Raw genomic sequence first — 21692 nt, 5'->3', positions numbered from 1 at the left:
AGACCTATCCGACATCAACACATTCCTTCTTTGGTCAATGTTCAATTAGCAACATGAAAAGGTTTAGGATGCCAATGTCAAGTGCAATGGAAACTCATTTTATCATACACATTCTTCTCATACACATTGAAAAACGCACACGTTTATCAGTTCACACACTTAAGGGTGTACAGGCCCACTGCTTTTGTCGCCCGAGATGTCCTGTCACTTATCAACGGAGGGAATGCTTTAAAAAGAACCTGCCTAACTCTCTTTCCCTGTCTCCCTCTCACCCTCTATCCTTCTTTCGCTCCCTCTCACCCTGTCCTATTCCCTCACGCACTTGCAGTCACACGCATATACACTCAAACACACACGCACACACACTAACAACAAAAGCCACAACACGCCATTTCAAGCCAAATTTGTAACTATGAGATATATTTTGTGGAGACTATTTTCATCAACTGATGATTTGAGTATTGATCCTATAGGTGTTTTGCAGTTCAACCTCCTACCAAAGAAGATTAGGTCCGTTCTGCTAGTAGCCAATTGCCACATACTTTGGGCTTAGAGGGTATTTAATGAGAACAAAGAGGATAACAAAGCCCTCCATAATTCTTTATCCCTAAATTCACTACTTGGGGTCATAAATCTGCTGTTTCACAAGGCCCATCCACCCGCAAGTGTCCCTCACACGGCTCAGGAGATCAGAGGTTTTAAGGGAAGACCTCTGTGTTTGTGTGTGCGTGCCAGTGCATGAGTGCATGTGTGTGTGTGTGCATGTCTTCACACAGCAGCCTCTTGATAACAGAGTTCCACACCGGATCTCCAGGGAGAGAAGTCAATGAGGTAATGACTGCTGACAGGGAGCGGGGAACGGGAAAAAAGAGACTGGAGAAACCTCTGATGGTGAGGAAGTTGCAACAATCACATACTGTGCAGAGTGGTGTAATTGCAATTTTACATTTGAAATCATAGTAATTATGAGATCTATGTGGACCTAACCTGTAAAAACTTCTCACATTGAATCTTTTATGATCTTTTATTTACCTTTTGTATTTGTACAATACTTAAAAAATACTGATGCATCACAAGGTGGAGGATACATTAAGTAAAATGTATTTATTTAGAAAAATAAATTAGAACAACACTGATTAGACATACTATAGTCAAAGTAACAAATCTACAATAAATATTTTTTCATATTTCTAAACATATCGTCCTTTTCCTGTAAGATAGATTCTTGTCAATAATAAAAACACACAAACAAATGTAGAATTAAAGGGGATTTAAGCTCAACACCATTATACTACAGAACAACAAAATAGATTACAACTTGCCATTTGATAAGACTGAATAACATTTATTTGGAAAACATACTGCAATTGAATCCATTTTTAGAAACTTTCACCTTTGAGATACTGAGAGCAAGGGGTGAAAATACGTTTTCACCATTAGGAATGCTTTTGAATCAACCTTTCAATCCCTTTCCATCTGGAATGAAACTCTCAAGTCTCCCTGCCTACTTTTCTGGCCATGAGACATTGTGAATCCCTAACCACGTTTCCATCCAGTTTTTATGCGAGTAAAGTCATATCATATATATATTTTTTAATCACTACAGTTGTGAGCCTGTGATTATAATTAGGAAGTTTTGGTAAAATTGTATAAATGTTGACAGATAATTTGTTTGTTCGACATGGTGGGATCGTTTTGTGTCGGTAAAACTAATTATGCTAGAAATGGCGGAGAAAACGGCTTTACACGCAAATATTGATATAATAACCCTAATATCGAAGTAAACTTGGAGTCATGCGATATGGTGTGTGGTCCTCCCACTTCGACTCTGGAAACCATGCAATTTTATTAGGCTACAGATTAAATAAATTCTGATTAACTTCACACGCCTTTCCAATAAATAAAGAGGCTCTTATTCGGGTGATATGATGATCGATGCTTGACTGCCGTTTGACAAATAAAAAGTATCCATACTCATCTCATCATGTAAACCTTTTTTTATTTTTTAAGAGTTTAAAATGCTATGGATACACATTGAACTTTAGATTTTGATTCAGTAAATGAAAACTTAGCGAAAAAGTCTGTTTGCTGAAAACACACCACTGATTTTTAAAAAAATCATATTTTCTTTATGTAGATTTTTTTTATATTTGCATGAACATCTGTTGCCAATTAGATGGAAACCTGGCCACTGGGAACACTATTTACACCTCACTGTGGGGCTTAACCACATTACCTAGCATGTAGGAAGTAGTAAGTCAAATAATACATTTCACACCTCAGAATGGTGGGTCACCATGTAGGACAGTTTCCCTTTCCCAAAACAGTATATGGATGCCACTGCCCACTGAGTTGCCAGTAAAACATAACCAAGCATGCAAGATCTGACAAACAGCAATTGCCAAGGAGTAATTTTGTGGGCAATCAAGGGTATATTTACTCTGATGTATCAATCAACAGGAAGTGTTTTTCCCACTTCCTGGGGACAAGGCTCAGTGGGAAACATCCTGTATCGGCTCATACAGGCAGGGGGGGGGGGGGGTCATTTTCTGTTCGCATTCGACCATTCCAAATTGGAAAACAAAACAAACACCTCTTGCACTTTGCTCAATATTTTATGTTTTATGTTTCTGAGCTATTATAGACTATGATGAAATCTTTCATATTCTATAATATCATTATAGTCACATGCATTATAGTTGTGCTCTGTATTGAAACTCACTACAGACCCATTTTAGTGTAAGCTATTTAACAGCTGAGGTATAATCAACAATAATATCCCTTTTGCCCACCCATTCAAGCACAGGGAATATTGGATTCATACTCTACAACACTGCTCATAAAACTGTACAATTCACCTTACAGTCACTTTAAAAGCTTTTAAATGAATCACAAAATTAATATATAGACCTTAAAGTGCTTCTGCAGATCATCTTGAAGTTTGCTTGCACAAGGAGTTAACTTATCATTATCCGTTATTTCAACCGTTCCCTTCGAGCACTTAGCTCCATAATGAATTGTCTGATACCGATTCTCCCATGAATTACAATCAGAAAGAGCCCTGCGGTACAGAAATATAAATACGTATGATTATCTTAGTGTGGAAATCTTTTTAAAATATTGAACATTTTGAAATTCAATACTTACTGGTAATAAATGCAGCTTCTTACAAAGCAAAATCAATTTTACACTGCGTAATTACAAGCATAATCTAAAAAGCAGGAGACATATGAATACCACTTCTTGTGTTCTCATTACAAGTGCTATCAATCACTCTCAACCATTGTGTCCTGTAGTCTGTCAGTCTATTTGGTTCCATCAAAACACAGTAGTATCAGTTAACACTAGTCTGGTGATTGAAGTCAGAGGAACGGATGAGAAACTGAGTCTGGAATTCAAATCCGCCATAGATAATGTTATTGCAGTGTCTTTGTTTACCAACTATGCTACTGCTCATGGACCAACCACTTCTTATTCTGTAAACTGGGCGCATCTACAATAGTTAAAACCATTCAGTGATTTTATTTGTCAATGGGGAAAAGAGCTATACTGCGTAAATACAGCAATAGAATACTGTATTACCATCATATTACCATTTGTCTTGCACAATCAAATTGCAGGTTCTATCGAATTCAGCCCTGAGTTGTGGATTTATTGTGCAGCGTCCTACACATTCTAATGCTCAAGACATTTAAGGCCAGGGTATTGATTGAAGTCCTTAATGTGGGTCCAGGCTGTAGTCAGCCCAGATTCTGTCACACAGGCCATGGGCCTCGAGAAAGAATCTTGGCTGACTACAGCCTGGACCCACATTAAGGACTTCAATCAATACCCTGGACCAGTGGTTCTCAAACCTCTCCTCGGGGAACACCAGACTCTTCACAATTTTGTTGTAGACCTGAACTACTGTAACTCACCAGATTCACATAGTCAAGGGCTTGATGATTAATTGACTATTTGAATCAGGTGTGCAAGCTGTGGAATAGTTATAATACATTGACCAGTTGGGGGTCCCCGATGAGAGGTTTGAGAACCCCTGCCCTAGACAGCCTGACATTTCCAGCGTCTCCCAGCTAAGATAGATCCCTCAGATAGCCATTTCCAGCTCAGCCTTTTTTAGTTATGTCTGCATTACTTCACACAATAGTTCTACTTAATCGGTTTCAGCCTTTAGCAGATCTTAGAGAAGGGGACCTGGGCTAGGGGAAATGTTTGAAACGGGTTTGAAACAGTTGGGCTGCTGTCTGATTTTACAGACTTCCTTACGATTGTAGCTCACTCAAAAGGACCAGGTGAAAGCTTAGCAGACAACACAACCAATCCCATTTCTGTACTTTGTCTTTTCCCCCCCCCCCCCCCCCCCCCCCTCCTCCCACTGTGGCCTCCCTGTTGATGGCGGAGATACATTGATTTAGTTTTATGGTACTATTCACTGACATTTTGCAATGTGGTGTAGAGAACAGTATGTTCGGGGGCCCCATGGCGGCCGGAGCCCCAAAGCGACCGCTTACGTCACTTATGCTTGGAGCCGGCCCTGGTTGTACCACATTAACAAAGCAACAAAACAAAACCTTTTCAGTAAAGAACGTACAGCAAGAGTATTCACATGGGGGTTAACTTGACTTGTAGAAAAGTTTCATGTTGAGTACAGACCCTGGCATTTATTATAATTTATCATGTACTGTGGTTGTGATCAGATGAGTGGTGTAGAGGCATCACTGTTAGAGGAGTTAGAGGGAAGTGTTGACCTCTGCTGGACATTCTCCTGTGGCTCCTTAGTAACAGACCCCACATCTATACTGCCATTGGATGGCCTTGTACGGGAACCACGGGAACTGGCCCTAAGGACAGGTAAGAAAGGGCTGGTCTCGGAGGTGATGATGATGCTGGGAATCTGGCCAATCATTCCTCTCGTTACGATGGCTTCTGACGAATCACCAGCCTGTCGAATTCAAACAAAAGGTGAGATGAGAAACAATGAACATAAAATGCCAAATGATAGATTTTTGCACCCAATTATCTATGCAACATGGATTCCTGGTTTAATATTATTTTCCCTAAAAGATGGTCTTGTATCCTTCGAAGCAAATCTCAAAGATCCCTTTTCCTTTGTCTCCAGCCAGGTCATGTTTTTTGGGTATGGGAGAAAAGGTACCAAAGATAGAGCTAGAGACACCATATTTTATGACAAACAATGTATATACAATATGTCCTCTACTATTAGCAACTGTAATTTCCTTTCTAGGGTAAATTAGTTGAAATTAAATACACAGAGAACAGAACGAACGGAACATTACTTTTGTGCCTGACGGCGGGTCGGGAGTTAAAGGCGCTGCATGGTCAATCCGACATTTGCATTGGCCATGCAGCATTTACGGTGCTATAGCCTCTACAGAAGTCAGGGCATTCAGACTTATTGCGTTTCGCGGCGCAGCGCAGAGCTGTCGAGTAGAACTGTTGTCAAGGAAGTGAGTTCGTGTTTATACAGTACCACCCACCCCCACCTACCGTCAACCAATCATGTCAATGAAGAGCAATACGGAGCCCTCTGCATTGTTACAACATTTGTGAGGCGCACAGGGATACGGTACCGAGTTTAATTTGGCCTCTGCATGCCTCCAGAGGCTCCTCAATTCCGTCACACCTTCTATAAGGAGCGTCAGACTACATTTTCGGATCAAGCATAAATTGGCTTGGGACGGAAGTAACAGCTGGCAAGAAGTGCACAATATCTGTCTTATCTTTTTATGGTTTGTAATGCTCATTACTTTAAACAAATGTACTATTAGTCATAATGTCATGTTTGTGTCGATTTGAATAATTCATACTGTAGGTTAGAAATGTTCATTTAAAATAAACCATGCGTCAACATCGCCTTCCAATATTAATTGGACAAAAATGAATCCCAATCGTTACTCATGTCTTGATAGAATAAACGTTTTTATACTTTTAACAAACGGCAAACTCATCATGCTTATCAGATTTCTATGGTTTGACTCCCAGAATCATAATGATATATATTTTTAACCACTAACCTGTCCATAAAAGCTTATGTGAGAAGCTGATCGATCAAGTCAATTGATTAAGGCATTATTCTAATGATGCCATATATAATTTTCAAACATTCAGTCCCTTGTTGATATTTTGCTAACTTTACAAAAGCAATATGAACTAGAGGAGACATTGGCCTGTGCTTAAATGTTATTTTATTCCAGGTCATCAGTTAACATTGTGTTACTTTCGTCCCACCCGTATCTCCTGTAACTTCTCCCAGGCTAACACCCAAGACTAGCTATTATAATACTTGAAACCTATGCTGTCATTTAATTAAGAAAATGACATAAGAAAATGTCCGTTTTGTCAACAACTCTACAACCAAAAAACCCTTCCAGGTCCGTTTTTTTAACTCGCTCAAAACCATTTTTTGTTGATAATTTGGCAATACATGGGTAGACTGGGCTGGGTTTTCTTTTTGCAGGGACCTCGTCCTCCACATTAGGAATGGGTTGACTTCACTAGGTCATTCTAGCTTCTATGTTATCTGAGAAAAGTGTTACTTTCACCCGCCTTACTTTCATCTTGACTCTCCTCCACCTACAACCTGTATATGTAACAATGCTTTGGTTACTTAAAGGGATACTTTGGCAATGAAGCCCTTTATCTACGTCCCCTGAGTCAAATGAACACATAGATACTATTTCTATGTCTCTGCATCCAGTATGAAGGAAGTTAGAGGTAGTTTGATGAGCCAATGCTTACTGGAAGCCAGTCATTGTGCTAACAGTATTTAGCAATTGCGTAACACTAGTTAGCAACTTCCTTTTTTAATAAAATGTAACCCCTATTTTACCAGGTAAGTTGACTGAGAACACATTCTCATTTACAGCAACGACCTGGGGAATAGTTACAGGGATGAATGAGCCAATTGTAAGCTGGGGATGATTAGGTGACCATGATGGTATGAGGGTCAGATTGGGAATTTAGCCTTTACTCTTACAATAAGTACCATGGGATTTTTAGTGACCACAGAAAGTCAGGACATCCGTTTTAACATCCCATCTGAAAAACAGCACCCTACACAGGGAAATATTCCCAATCACTGCCCTGGCGAATTCAGATATTATTATTATTACATATATTTTTTTTAACTGAGGAAAAGGTGCCTCCTACTAGCCCTCCAACACCACTTCCAGCAGCATCTGGTCTCCCATCCAGGACCAACCCTGCTTAGCTCCATAAGCAAGCCAGCAGTGGGATGCAGGGTGGTATGCTTCTGGTAAAGCAGAATCATAATAATGGTATCCACGAGTTAATCTGACCCTGGGGAAGTAGTTAAAAGGCTTCATTCCCGAAATCCCGAAGTATCCCTTTAAGACAGAAGGTTACTTAATACAGAAACAACAGTAGGGAGGTTGGTTGGGGAGAATGGGTAGGCACATAACGCAAACTTCTAGCAATCCTAAGGTTGCATGTTCGAATCGTGTCAGGGACAACTTAAGTCTCTTAGCTAATTAACAACTTTAGCTAACCATAACTATTTGCAACTCCTTAGCATGTTAGCTAACCCTTACCCCTAACTTAGCTAATATTAGACACAAATGCTAACGGCAACAAGACAAATTATACTGTATGACTACTAAGACGTATGATACGGTAAGACTGCTTTTCCACCACCGGACCATTCGTAACATATCATAAAATTGGAGGAAGTACTGTAATATATCATAAGAAATGGAGGGACACAAATATATATATAATGCGAATGAGTGTGAGAAAGTATTGCTGTCTCTGCAGCTCAGAGTGAAAGTCTGCCTCACGTCATTATAATCTGCCACTGCCGTTCCTGCTCTGACATTATCGGCCCTGACTACAAATCAAAGAGCAAGTGGTAATATTTCTCCCCCTGTAAGGCCTAGCCTGCCACGAGGCATGTCACAGAACAGTTAATTATGTCTCTCATTGATAAGGCTGGTTAATCTGCTGTGACATTTGAGATTAAACTGCAGTGATTTAATAAGGCCGTGCCATCCACATGCCTGCTGTCTGCTCATGGCCAAACCCTGCCAGACCTCACAGGAATGCATTAGCATCCGTCAACACCAAACACACTGAGGCTAGGGCGGAAATAAAAAAGGATGAATCGTCTTTGGCTAAGGAAGACACTATGGGAGCCCATTACCTAGCTGGGCTAAAGAGAGTAAAAAAACGAGGAAGACATGTAATGTTATATTGCAGACTCAGCCAAGGTTTAGTAGGGCATTAGTGCTGCGTTTTTGTCTATTGGAGGTAGGTAATGGCCACACTGATTGATACAAAACAAGCGCAATTGACTGACACTTTTGACTTATTATGAGTACTCACAGCTAGAGGCAAGCTGGAGTCCCTGTGGCCTATACCTGTCAATGAAATGTCATTCAGAGCTCTATAAGATACACAATTCAGGACTTTGAGGTTGGTTCCTGCTATCATCATGAGTAACATATTGTAATTATTCGGTGAGTCACTTCAATGTTACACTCAATTAAATACCAGTCACATGTAAGCAAAGAGTTTCTAACACAATTTAGCCTTCATCAAATATTTGATCTTGAATGGGCGGATGGCGACCACAACAATCAGTCCGTGTGACACGGTATCGCACATCTCCAAACATCTATCAAGTCACACCACAGATCACTTGTTACTAAGGCCCAAAGCTTTTAGTCCATCTAAAACACTCAGGTTTAACTCAACCATTAAATTAAGAGGCAAAGAGGATTTTCTAATTCAACCTGAAAGAGCGAATGTCCCTAAAAAACAACTAATCCCTTTGAAAATGGCCTATGTGGCATCAATATGAGTCAGAAACATTTATTCAAGTGTAAATATTGACTACAAAGTGTACTGTAAATAGGATCATTTTGGTCATAGTCATTCTCGCCTAAAACAGAGTTTGGAACGAGTAAATGAAGGTTGGGGGTTTGGATTACAATTATGTCAACAAATCATGCCGCCTTTTGCCAAGCTCCACGTGGAAATCGCCACTTCACTTCCCTTCATTGAATTGGGCTCTGTTGATTCATCGCCCCCAACGTGTTCAAAGGATCATGGCCGTTTTAGACTGAAAAGCCCTATACCGAATGACCATGAAATGCAGGATTTTGATTATCACTATCTTCGCTAGCATAGCTGAAGTTCGCTAGCTAGCTAAGTAATGTTAGCCTACCTCAATACAACTCAGATTTTGCTTGGAAACATGATAACATTTCAAATAATACTTTTCTGTCATGATTGTGATGTGGTCAGATTGACTTTAGATGCACTATAACTTTAGCCAGCTAACTAAGATTGATGGGACCACTGTATTTTAGCTAGCTAACATTAGTATTGCTAGCTATTTTTGACTAACTTTGCTAGTAACAGTAATGGCAAAGTTATATCCTACTAATTTGCCTACTTTAGCAATATCATCGTATTTCCATGTCACTAAGTTAGTGTAATTTAGACAAAACAGTCACATTAACCACCGAGGTGCAACCCATGTGAAGGGCAGAAATAAATATTGGATGCAGCCACTAGCTAACTCTTTTCTGACTACAACAGTTGACTAACTAGCAGCAACAAACTCAAACCAACCCAGGGCCATAGCAAAATATGTCACAGTTGGTTGCATAGTGTAACGGCTTCACCGGCCTCAATCTAATCCAATGGAGCCAGTCAGTCTACATCTGTAAAGCATTACATTAGATTCCAAACAAGATTATATTATTTCTCGAGCTATCTTATAATTGAGGGAGGATGACAATTGTTGACCCTGTTTTTCTGTTAGACAAAGTGCAGAGTTGGGTGCCAGACTGATCTCCGGGTCATGAACAGATGCTACCAGAAGGAGACCTACCAGAAGGAGTAAGGTGGGTATCATAACATGTCCGTCAATGTGATTGCAACGGTTTACCGTTTCACTTGCTATATTCACAACTTGTCAGACAAGACCTCAGAATAAAAGCCTAGCCCAAACCATGAAAAACAGCCCCAGACCATTATTCCTCTACCAAAACTTTACAGTTGGCACTATGCATTCGAGCAGGTAGCGTTCTCCTGGCATCCGCCAAACCCAGATTCGTCCGCCAGACTGCCAGTGTGATTCATCACTCCAGAGAACACGTTTCCACTGATCTAGAGTCCAATAGAGACAAGTTTTACACCCCTCTAGTCGACGCTTGACATTGCGCATGGTGATCTTAAGCTTGTGTGCGCCTGCTCGGCCATGGAAACCCATTTCATGAAGCTCCCGTTATTGTGCTGACTTTGCTTCCAGAGGCAGTTTGAAACTTGGTAATGAGTGCTGCAACCAAAGACAGACAATTTTTAGCTTCAGCGTTCGGCAGTCCCGTTCTGTGAGCTTGTGTGGCCTACCACCTCGCGGCTGAGTCGCTGTTGCTCCTAGACGTTTCCACTTCCACTTGACCGGAGAAGCTCTAGCATGGCTGTGTGCTCGATTTTATACACTTGTCAGCAACGGGTGTGGCCGAAATAGCAGAGTCCACTAATTTGAAGGGGTGTCCACATACTTTTGTGGATATAGTGATAGGCTACAAAAGCTATGGGACATTTATTTAAAAAAAATGTTTTATACTAGACCTAATAGCCTATTCGGGGAAAGAAGCAGGCTTGCTCTTGTCAATTGCTGAATGTAAAACAGACCTACAGCAGCATAGAAAATGCATGTTGGGGAAAGTTGAGGAGAGAAAGTGCATTTGTTGTGATAACGTTGTACTGATGCATTGCAAATAGTTGCACAGGACATACAGAGATGAGCACAGTGAAAAATATGTCCCAAAGGAATTGACCAGCTTTAGAAAAATGGAAATCACTTACAAACCACTTAGGCAATGCCATGCTGTGCAAGATGCAGGCTAAATGGCATTTTTTTGCTTTTGAATTGTTACATTTATATAAGAGTTACTATATTATTTTTCATTAAGCCTAGATGTACATGCATCCTACTGCATTGAAGTATTATTTGCAGTTGTCACTATGACAATGAACACTGAAAGCACTGAATGGTCACTCTGAACCAGTATCTGTGTGTTACATGCTGACTAGACGGGGGCTGCGCATGCGTCCGCGTTGAGCATCCACACAAGTCGCAATTAGGACATGCAGGTTGAAATATCAAAACGAACTCTGAACCAACTATATTAATTTGGGGACAGGTCGAAACACATTCAACATTCATGAACATTTAGCTAGCTAGCTTGCTGTTGCTAGCCAATTTGTCCTGGGGATATAAACATGGGGTTGTTATTTTACCTGAAATGCACACGGTCCTTTTTTTCTGAATTTTTGTAGAATATTTACCCATTGAGTCAACACAAAATCATGTGTTCTCTACTCCGACAATTAATCTACAGATAAAGGGGAAACCTAGTTAGTTTCTAGTAATCTCTTCTTCTTCTGTGGACTTTATATGGCGGTTGGCAACCAACTGTTAGGTACATTCCCACTACCAACTGGACTGGAGTGTGGACCTCAGTACATATTTCAATCACCTACGTGGGTATATGCTCCTAAAAACCAATGAGAAAATGGCAGAGGTGGGACTTGCAGCACGTCATGTATCAAAATCACGTCATGCACTATTTTAGTGCCTGGCTACGCAAACGCACACCAGCAGTTTGGATGAAATGATTGAACAACATGTATGTGTACATTTATTTTGCAACGCTCACACACGCAACGTGTTAGAGACCTCATGAATATCTGTGGTACCACTTTATAGCCAGAGGCAAGTAGGATGCATTGATCAGTTGATTGACAGGTGCAGGACTCTAAAAGGATAAACATTCCTCTAGTGTGGATGCTCACCAATGTTATATAGTTATGTAGCCTATAGTTTATCATTATAGTTATTGTTACAGTTATTGGCTTGCTGGATGGCCTGGGCCTTAAAGAACTCTACCACAACACAACTAACGTTTTTATCATAACAGAACTAGCCTACTAGTAGGTCTGTCTAGCTAACGATAGGGAGCTTGAATTAAATAAATATAAAATGACACTTATACACTTGTTTACATGACTTTTATACTTTATAAACGGACTCTTTCAAATAATTTAATCTGGCAAGTTTGCCACCAGCACGCTGCAGTAGGGAAGTAAAGTGGAAGTCGAATCCATAATTTCCATCGTTTGGCTGTGCACACAGCACATACAGTAGGATCTGAGGGCCCATGCTGAATCTTTTTAACCTCTTAAGGCGGAAGGGGCATTGTCGTGACCTCTTCACGACTGTGTTGATGTGTGTAGACCATGATAGCTCCTTAGTGATGTGGACAAAGAGGAACTTGAAGCTCTGGACCTGTTCCACAACAGCCCCGGCGATGTGGATGGGGGTGTGCTCGGCCCTCCGTTTCCTGATGTCCACGATCAGCTCCTTTGCCTTGCTGATGATGTGGAAGAGGTTGTTGTCCTGGCACCACACTGCCAGGTCTCTGACCTCCTCCCTGTAGGCAGTCTCATCGTCGTCGGTGATCAGTCCTACCACCGTTGTGTCGTGTGTAAACAATGATTGTATTGGAGTCATGTGCGGCCACAGGGAGTACAGGAGGGGACTAAGCACGCACCCCTGAGGGGCCCCCGTGTTGAGGGTCACCGTGGTAAATGTGTTGTTGCCTACCCTCACCACCTGGGGGCGGCCCGTCAGGAAGTCCAGGATCCATTGCAGAGGGAGGTGTTTAATCCCAGGGTCCATATTTTAGTGATGAGCTTGGTGGGCACAATGGTGTTGAACGCTGAGCTGTAGTCAATGAACAGCATTCTCACATAGGTGTTTGTACAGGTGGGAAAGGGCAGTGAGGAGTGCAATAGAGATTGTGTCGTCTGTGGATCTGTTGGGGAGGTATGCGAATTGGAGTGGGTCCAGGGTGTCTGGGATGATGGCGTTGATGTGAGCCATCACCAGCCTTTCAAAGCATTTCATGGCTACAGATGCGAGTGCTATGGGGTGATAGTCTTTTAGACAGTTTACCTTGGTGTTTTTGGGCACAGGGACTATGGTGGTCTGCTTGAAACATGTAGGCATTACAGACGGTCAGGGAGAGGTTGAAAATGTCAGTGAAGACACTGGTCAGCGAGTACATGTCCTGGTAATCCGTCTGGCTCTGTGGCCTTGTGAATGTTAACCTGTTTAACTTTTTACTGCAATGGTGTCAGGTTTTGGCCAAGACTGTTCGGGTTTGGGTCACTAGATGTCCCCATTGCACCTTTTTTGTACCTTTTGTTTTTCTTGCTCTAATTATTGTTTGCACCTGTAGGTCATTCCCTTGTTAGTATTTAAACCCTGTGTGTTCCTCAGTTCCTTGCTCAGTGTTTGTAAGTTAGCACCCAGCCCAAGCCTTGTTTTATACAGATATTTCTCTTGTTGGATTTTCCAGAGGTTCTCTGGTTTAGTTCTTGTGTATTATTTGAGTAGTCCTTTGAGGTTTGTTTTTCCCTGCTGTTTTTTTTTACCACTTTGTGGAGTTTCTTTTGTATTTTGGAGGATTTCCATTTTGTGCCTCTTGGCTTTATTTTTGGACATTGTGGATTTAGTTTCTTTGCCTGAAGATTTTGTTCTTTTATTAAACCACCATCTCTAGTACTGCTGTGTCTGCCTCATCTTCTGGGTTCTGACGATTATTAGTGACTGTTTCTCGCACCGGGTCCTGACAAATGGGCTAAATCAGGGTCACACAGAGTATTTCTTGGTAGCCTTAAACAAATCTATTTTGAAACAAACGATAACACCTCAGACACATGGTTATGGTTTAAAAAAAATAAGACACGGGGGCCTGTTGCACAAAAGTAGAATTAAGACATCCGGGATAAATGACTCAGCTGAGCTCAATGAAGCCAAAACATGTGCGTCCAGGCTTAATTGGTTGCACAAAGACCAAGCCAGGATGAGCAGACACGGATTCATTAAGCCAGGTGAAACCAATCCTGGATAGGTGCGCGCTCACGGCTCACTCAAATAGACCCCGCCACAGATCACAGATTAACTGATTTACCATGGCAACTAGAGCCGCGTACTTTTCCCCGTCGGAAGCACAAATCCTCATGGAGGCATACGAGGAGGTAAAATATATAATTAAGAAGAAAGGCAACACCGCCACAGTGATAAAGCAAAGAGAAAAAGCGTGGCAAAGTATTGCAGACCGCCTGAATGCGTAAGTAGTGCACAATTACACAGTCACCGCTCCGCTGAAACATAATTACAATTCAAATATTTAATTCACATCTCCAAAAATGCAGTTGTACTGTAATTATGAAACGGTTAAATTTTTAATTGAAATGCACTGCAGATATGAGTGAAATTGTGTAAAGTAACTCCATCACACTGTATAAAGCTATGATACATTTTTTGATATTTTTACTGAAAACAAGACAAAAATACCAAGTAATTTTTTGCAGTGTGACTCCATTAAATGTGTGTGTGTGTGTGTGTGTGTGTGTGTAGATTAAACATGAACGGGCCAAAGCGGACATGGCAGCAGGTCAAAATCAAATACAAGAACATTCTGCAGAATGGTATGGTCCCTGACTAATATTTAACAAAGCACAAGCATATATTGTACCCAGAAGGTGCCTGCTCACACATTGTCTGTACTGTTTTAGCAGTGAATACCCACAGACAAGGCACGGGTGGTGGGTCACCAAAGGCTGACCTTACCCCAGCAGAGGACATGGCCTTGGAGCTAAATAAAGGCAGGCCCGTCTTAGAGGGGATCCCTGGGGGGAAAGAGACGAGCATAGGTTCCTCCCAAGATGCCACCCGCTTCATTCAAGGTATGTCCTTCCATCTCTACATGGGATACAACCACATTCATATTGAATCAATTTGGATTGTCTGACTTTGGTTTACCTATTGCCTTGCAGTGTCTGGCAGCACTGTGTTCCTGTTAGAGCCACCAGCACAAGCACCAGACGATGCTGATCCAGTGAGTACTCCATCAAAGGCATACTGTAGGCCTGGCATGTCTTGTCTACTAGCTTCAATATGAATCCGATTTAAATGTGATAGGGTGAAGGTCCCAGTGCAGCAGCAACAGCACATGATGGAGACGATGATGAGGAGGAGACCATCTCTCTGGATTCCAGAAGGCATGAGGTATCATGTTAAGACTGTGAAAGTACTATTTACTCTACAATGGTGAGGAGTCCTCATCAAAATCAAAAAATCTAATTTCTTTTACAGGACCCAGATGCTATACAGTGGGAAAACCAGCCTGGCAACATAGTGCGTATTAATAAAAGGACACCACATCCTGCCAAATTCCAGCTGCGCTAATTGTATTGTGTTCACAGAGCTCACAAGCTATCAGAAAGTTGTATGGCAACCACCTCCGGCGCCAAATAGAACTGGCAGACATAGACATTCAGTACAAGAAGAAAAAGATGGAAAATCTTGCACTGGAGTCCGAAATAAAAAAGAGGACAATTAGGAAACTGGACCTTGAAATAAAAAAACTTGAGAGGGAGGTGAGATATGCCTTCAATGTACACTGTATGCTAACTGTAACACAAATGTATTAATCATTATTTTTCTTTCCTCCCCCAGCTCCAAGAAGATGACACAGCTCAAAATAAAAATTAGGTATATTCTCGTAAAGTCAAGTGAGCCATGACATATGAGCTCTTATTGTGAGCACACAGGACGGTGGCATCTTTCTAAGGTTTTTTTTATTTTCCCAGCAATCAGTACAACCAAGTCATCGTTATAAGGCATCGCCCTCTTTTGCCCACCCCCCCAGCACCAGGTGTGGCCACTAGCCTATATGAAGGCCCAAAATTGTGTGTTCCTTTCTGCTCTGACAATGGCATGCCCATTCGTGCGAGATGTGGTGGATGAAGAAGCACTTGTGCTGAGGAGAGCCTTCAGGCGAGAAAGGGTCTTCAGGGACCGGTTGGACCCACTGGCCTTCCCTGATGACCATCTATATGAAAGATACAGGTTTTCTGCAGATGGCATCAGGTATCTATGCAGACTACTGGGTCCCAGGATTAAGCACCGCACTGCACGGAGCCATGCACTGAGTGTGGAGCAAATGGTTTGTGTGGCCTTGCGCTTTTTTGCTAGTGGAGCCTTCCTGTACTCAGTGGGGGATGCAGAACAGCTGAACAAGGCCACAATTTGCCGCACAATAAGGAGTGTGTGTCTGGCTATCAAAGCATTAGCAGATGTCTTCATCTCCTTCCCTGGCCACAGAAGACTCTGTGACATCAAAGAGGAGTTCTATAGGATTGCAGGTAAGAGGATCTACAAATTACAGGACAACTGTTAACACATAGTAGGATACTCATTACTTTGTGTGACAGGTTTCCCCAATGTCATTGGTGCAGTGGACTGCACACACATAAGGTTAAAAGCCCCCTCAGGTGCCCATGAGGCCGATTTTGTGAATAGGAAATCCTTTCACAGCATTAATGTTCAGGTGAACATAACTTTTTGATATTGTCCATTGACGAACACTCTGCATTGCCAGTGATGTGCATTGATTGGTGTAATATTCCTCATCTTATGATTTCAGATGGTCTGCAATGCTGACTGTGTGATCAGCAATGTTGTGGCAAAATGGCCTGGCTCAGTCCATGACTCCAGAATCTTTCGGGCCTCTGAAATCTATCAGTGCCTATCACAAGGTAAGCCACACAACCCCTATTTATAACCATCATGGCTGTGTCAAGAATATCACTGTGTTTATGAGGTAGTAATGATGAGATTTTGTGTTGACAGGTGAATTCTCTGGTGTGTTGCTGGGAGACAGGGGGTATGGCTGCCAGCCTTTTCTCCTGACACCTTTCACAGACCCCCAGGAAGCACAGCAGGCCTACAACCATGCCCATGCCAGGACCAGGGCCAGAGTTGAAATGACCTTTGGCCTCCTGAAGGCACGCTTTCACTGCCTTCACAAATTAAGGGTCAGCCCTGTTAGGGCATGTGATATTACTGTGGCTTGTGCTGTCCTCCACAATGTGGCCTGCCTGAGGAAGGAGAGGGCCCCCAGAGTGCCACCAGCCATGGACTGGGACAATCCGGCACTCTTCCCTGATGACGACAGTGGTCGGCTGCTGAGGGACCAATATGTGTTGAATTATTTTAGTTAGTATGTGTGCTTTCAATTTTGGTTAAATATGTCCTGCGGTGGCAGAGGAATTTGGGTTTTTTTGGGTTCGTTTTTTTACGAATTTGGCCTCTTATGATGTTTGTGCGGTATACTGTGTGTAATACAAGGCTGCAGGGAGGCTACTGCATCCATTCATTTGTCTGTTCAGTTGATGTGTATGGATTTGTCCTGCATTTATTTTAGTGTGCAGACATGCAGGGTGTGTTGTATACAGACCTTTGAATGTGTATGTATCATTTTGTATAATATGCTTGGATTCTGTGCTTTCCATCTTGTAGAGTCACTGTGACTTCAGTTTCGAAAGGAGCTGATGGTTTACCTGCTTTGTTTTGTCCTTATTCAATAAAGGAACATAATGTTACACATTGTGTTTTTATATTCATATGGAATGTGTATTTGTTTATATGACAGAGTACTAGGGCCACACTGAAGAAAAAGGATAAAGTCATAAATTTATGAGGCTGGTTCTTTCTGCAGAAAAGCTACATATTGTTTTTACAGTTTTGATACTTATGACAATGTGATACTTAATATTCTGGCACATCAGCATGTCTTTGTTTATGAAACCATACTGAAGTACAATTTCACGAAATGCCCCACATCTGTCATTTTAACAACTGTCCTCCTTTAAAACAACTGGTTACAATATTATTACTTGTGTTTTTTTCCCCTCTGTGGCCCTAATATTCTATCATTTTATATATAGCCTTATAGTCTATGGGAAACTGTAAATTATCTAATGATAGCAACATCATCTAAAAATTATTTTTTATCCAAAATCATTGAAATTAATGATCACAAACGTTTAAATAATGACAGTGGGTCTAGTTATATGTGATAACAATGTATAGTGAGCAGTGAAATAACTATTGGTTTCCATTTGTGGTGACTGCTGACTGACATTAGGGATGAGATTAAATAGATCCTGGAATTTAGCCTGGTCTGGAGCAGGCTAGCTCCACAGAATAAATTTCCATGGTAATTTATACCATAACATATCCTCCTGCCCCCTATCCATCTTTAGTGCAACCGGATTACGGATCAATTGAGCCAGGATCACCAAGATATCCTGGCTTAATCCCTTATCCTAGTTTTGTGCAACAGGCCCCTGTACCAGATATAGAGTTGAAATGTATTACATTTTAAGTTTGCGTCCCAATAATACAATTTATATACATCTCAGAAGACTGAAATATAACAAAAACGTTTGACATTGATACACTGGATTTTCAGCAGTTTTAAAAGAATGTTTATTAATTATGAAATTATGAAAAATATTAACAATGTTTTACCCATGAGGCCACTAGGTAATTTGACTGCAGAAAATGGCTTTGGAGACTGTGATCACACAGTAGTCCGGAACAGCTGGTACTCCCATGCATAGTTCAGATCGAGCATAAACCTGTCACGACCTGACCTTTGTTCCTTGTTTATGTCTCTATTTTGGTTTGGTCAGGGTGTGAGTTGGGGTGGGCATTCTATGTTTTGTTCTATGTTTTGTATTTCTATGTGTGTGGCCTGGTATGGTTCCCAATCAGAGGCAGCTGTCAATCGTTGTCTCTGATTGAGAACCATACTTAGGTAGCCTGTTTTCCCACTGTTAGTTGTGGGTGGTTATTTTCTGTTTAGTGTTGGTTGCACCTTGCAGAACTGTTTCGGCTATTATTTTTGTTATTTTGTATTCAGTGTTCATTCAGTTAAGCTATTAAAGATGAACACGTACCCCGCTGCATTTTGGTCTGACGATTCCTCTTCTTCTTCCGATGAATGCCGTGACAAAACCAGCATTGGCCGACGTCCACTTAGCGGATGTTTTGGCGGTATTTTAGGTGTAACTGCGGTATGGCACTGACAAATCGATGAGCGGTTGCTCTGGTGTGTCACCAACCACTCCCTTCCTTTTATCCCTACCGCATTAGAAGTTCAAATCGGAGATAGAAAGTGTAGGCTCTATCGATGATAGAAATAATGACAGACTAATGCATGTTGTCGTGTGAATTTGGATGGGGGGGGGGGGGGGGTTTATAGCCTATAAGTCTAATCAAAGTGTAGACAATAGAACATCACGCATTCGAGGGTTTGAGTGCATAAAGTCGGCTGTGGCTTCGTTACCTTGTCATGGACACTGCATCCAATGGCAGTGTCCATTGGATGCAGTTACTAAGGTAACGGAAGGAGCCGCTTGTGACGGCTCTGACACGGCTCCACCTCCAACACATCAAATGATATGTGGATGTCGGTTAGCGCGGATCTGATAGAATCTAGCCCGAAGTGCCTTGGGGGGGTCAAACCTCTGAATACTGTAATACTGCGGCTCCAACCCAGATGAAAGACAGCTAAAATTGATTTGACTTTTCAGAGTGAGTGAACAAGGGCAAATGCACCAAAGGGGGACAGTTAATTAACAGTGAGATCGAATCTCTATCAATCTCTATCATCCTTTTATAACAATATGTTTTAAAGACATTTAAGAGGCATTTTAAAGACAACTTTTCTTAGTCATGAACCCTGATAACACCCATCATATATCTATATACCCGCTTTACAGAAATGTCTACTATATGCTCATGAATGAATTTTTATTCTAATCCTCCGATACAGATTGCCTCTACGAAGACTATGCCCCATGGAGGTACACTATTCCACAGTTAGTAAAACCCTGCCTTAGCAGATGCCATCCCATTTTAAATGATAACACTGAAAGACACCATAAGATGAACACACCCTTCAAACATTTCATAATTCAATTAGATGTCTATGGTACTGCAAAGCCCACCTAGAGCTTCTTCCCTGGAGGGATTTTCCGTTGATCCATTGTAACATCCTGTCTGTAATGAGGTGCCAGATTAGTTTAGGAGCCATGCGATTGGCTCACACAAATCCAGGGATGCATTCCAAGCCAAAATATGGTTTAATTAACGCCCTAAAGTCTATTGACGGACCGGTGTGTCAATTTAAGAAACATTATAAAAATTCCCATCAAAATCCGTCAGTTTAAGTTAGATAGCTGTTTTTTTTGCATGGTCTGCTTCTCAATCCACCACATCCTCCTATGTCGCCCTTCCGCATCTGCTGTGGAAAATGGCAGAGCTACAGTGCTGTTTGTCAGACCAGAAGACATACAGAAAATCTGTATTCGCACGAAAACGTCTGTAGCACCTGAGCGGTTTGGCCTAATAATATGACCACTCTATTGAAAGGGGAGACTCTCACAAACATGGTGGTGTTCGCCGTTTTATTCTAAGATCTCCACAAGCCCTACAGGACTCATCTGAAGTCGGTAACGCTGATGTGCCAACTTTTGTCTATAGCATCCAAAACATTTGGGCTACAAACTTAAGGTAACCCAACATACACTTCAAAACCTTATTACTCATGATTTATTTTTGCCATTTATGAATGTGTTATTCAACACTTTTCTATGGGCTATAGTAGTAAAGCCCGAATTCAATATTTTATAAAGGCCAACAGCTTAGAATTTAGATTTGTGGCGGATTAAACATAAAAATCCTTTCTGATGTAAATTTGGACTTAGTTCGTGCCTAATTCCTCTTAGTCTTATTGCATTACAGTAAAGACAGATCGGTGCAGCTGTTTTCAAGTGTGTTACTGTTTGATTAGGTGTTTCTGCCACGTTCCTGACCGGTTTTCTGTTATTTTGTATGTGTTTGACGGTCAGGGCGTGAGTTTGGGTGGGTAGTCTATGTTATGTGTTTCTATGTTTGTATAAGGGTGACCTGATATGGCTCTCAATTAGAGGCAGGTGGTTTTCATTTCCTCTGATTGAGAGTCATATTAAGGTAGGTGTTTTCACACTGTTTGTTTGTGGGTGGTTGTCTCCTGTGTCAGTGTTTGTCGCGCCACACGGGACTGTCTCGGTTTTTGTAGTCTGTTCCTGTTCGTGAGTTCTTCGTGTAATTATGTAAGTTCCATGTCCAGGTCTGTCTACTCCGTTTTGTTATTTTGTTAATTATTCAAGTGTATTTCGTTTCGTGTTTTTTCGTCTTGTTCATTAAAATCATGTCATTTCAAAACGCTGCGTTTTGGTCAAATCCCTGCTCCTCCTCTTCGGATGAAGAGGAGGAGGAAAGCCGTTACAGTTTCTCAGGTAGAGGCACTGAATATTAGGTACCATTGGTGAGATTAACGTGTATTGATGTTGGGAGTAGAGCATGTGATAGAATTAAAAGTGTCTTAATAATAACAAAATAATAATACAGAATCATAATGTGTACCAGTAAGTAATATGCTATTAATTTATCTGAATGTTGATAATCTGATCTGTGTGCTCTATTGTCTGATATCTGAGTTTGATTGGTTATACCTAGGAATTCATATAGGGGCGTATGGGGCTTCCCAGGTCACTCATTACAAGTGACCTGAAGCCGAAGCTACATCTCTGTGTGATTTATTTCTATACTTCAGGGTTATAACACATAAGTGCAAGTGAGGTGAGAATAAAAAATAAAAAAAACTTGATGTTGACTCTTACTGACCTCTACTGTGTTAGACAACCATTCACACTGTTCTGCCTTTAGAGCCCGA

The 21692-nt window shown here is 41.4% G+C and overlaps 2 protein-coding genes and 1 long non-coding RNA gene across 3 annotated transcripts in view; 2 read left to right on the top strand and 1 right to left on the bottom strand.

The window, feature by feature from the left end:
- Positions 1 to 4375: 4375 nt before the first annotated feature.
- Positions 4376 to 21692, bottom strand: part of LOC129851819 (melanopsin-A-like) — a 76729-nt gene continuing 59412 nt past the window's right edge. Inside the window, exon 10 of the mRNA XM_055918226.1 lies at positions 4376 to 4942. Coding sequence (XP_055774201.1) covers positions 4694 to 4942 — 249 coding nt within the window. The 3' untranslated portion in view covers positions 4376 to 4693. The remainder of the gene's footprint in view (positions 4943 to 21692) is intronic.
- Positions 13812 to 14644, top strand: LOC129851867 (uncharacterized). Its single transcript, XR_008759031.1, has 2 exons — positions 13812 to 14189; positions 14480 to 14644. It is a non-coding gene; the product is annotated as an uncharacterized LOC129851867 (long non-coding RNA).
- LOC129851835 (putative nuclease HARBI1) lies at positions 15761 to 17529 on the top strand. Its single transcript, XM_055918227.1, has 3 exons — positions 15761 to 16269; positions 16551 to 16662; positions 16757 to 17529. The coding sequence occupies exons 1-3, from the start codon at positions 16201 to 16203 to the stop codon at positions 17125 to 17127; spliced, it is 552 nt and encodes a 183-aa protein (XP_055774202.1). The 5' UTR covers positions 15761 to 16200; the 3' UTR covers positions 17128 to 17529.

This window comes from Salvelinus fontinalis, chromosome 1, assembly GCF_029448725.1.
Source record: "Salvelinus fontinalis isolate EN_2023a chromosome 1, ASM2944872v1, whole genome shotgun sequence".
NCBI lineage: Eukaryota > Metazoa > Chordata > Actinopteri > Salmoniformes > Salmonidae > Salvelinus > Salvelinus fontinalis.
The sequence above is the reverse complement of the archived record's forward strand: the minus strand, read 5'-3'. Positions and strand labels throughout refer to the sequence as shown.

Coding starts and splice junctions, on each gene's coding strand:
- LOC129851835 (XM_055918227.1), top strand. CDS start 16,201: ATGTCTTCATCTCCTTCCCTGGCCACAGAAGACTCTGTGACATCAAAG. Junction 16,270..16,550: donor GGAGTTCTATAGGATTGCAG/GTAAGAGGATCT, acceptor TTATGATTTCAG/ATGGTCTGCAATGCTGACTG. Junction 16,663..16,756: donor CTATCAGTGCCTATCACAAG/GTAAGCCACACA, acceptor TTGTGTTGACAG/GTGAATTCTCTGGTGTGTTG.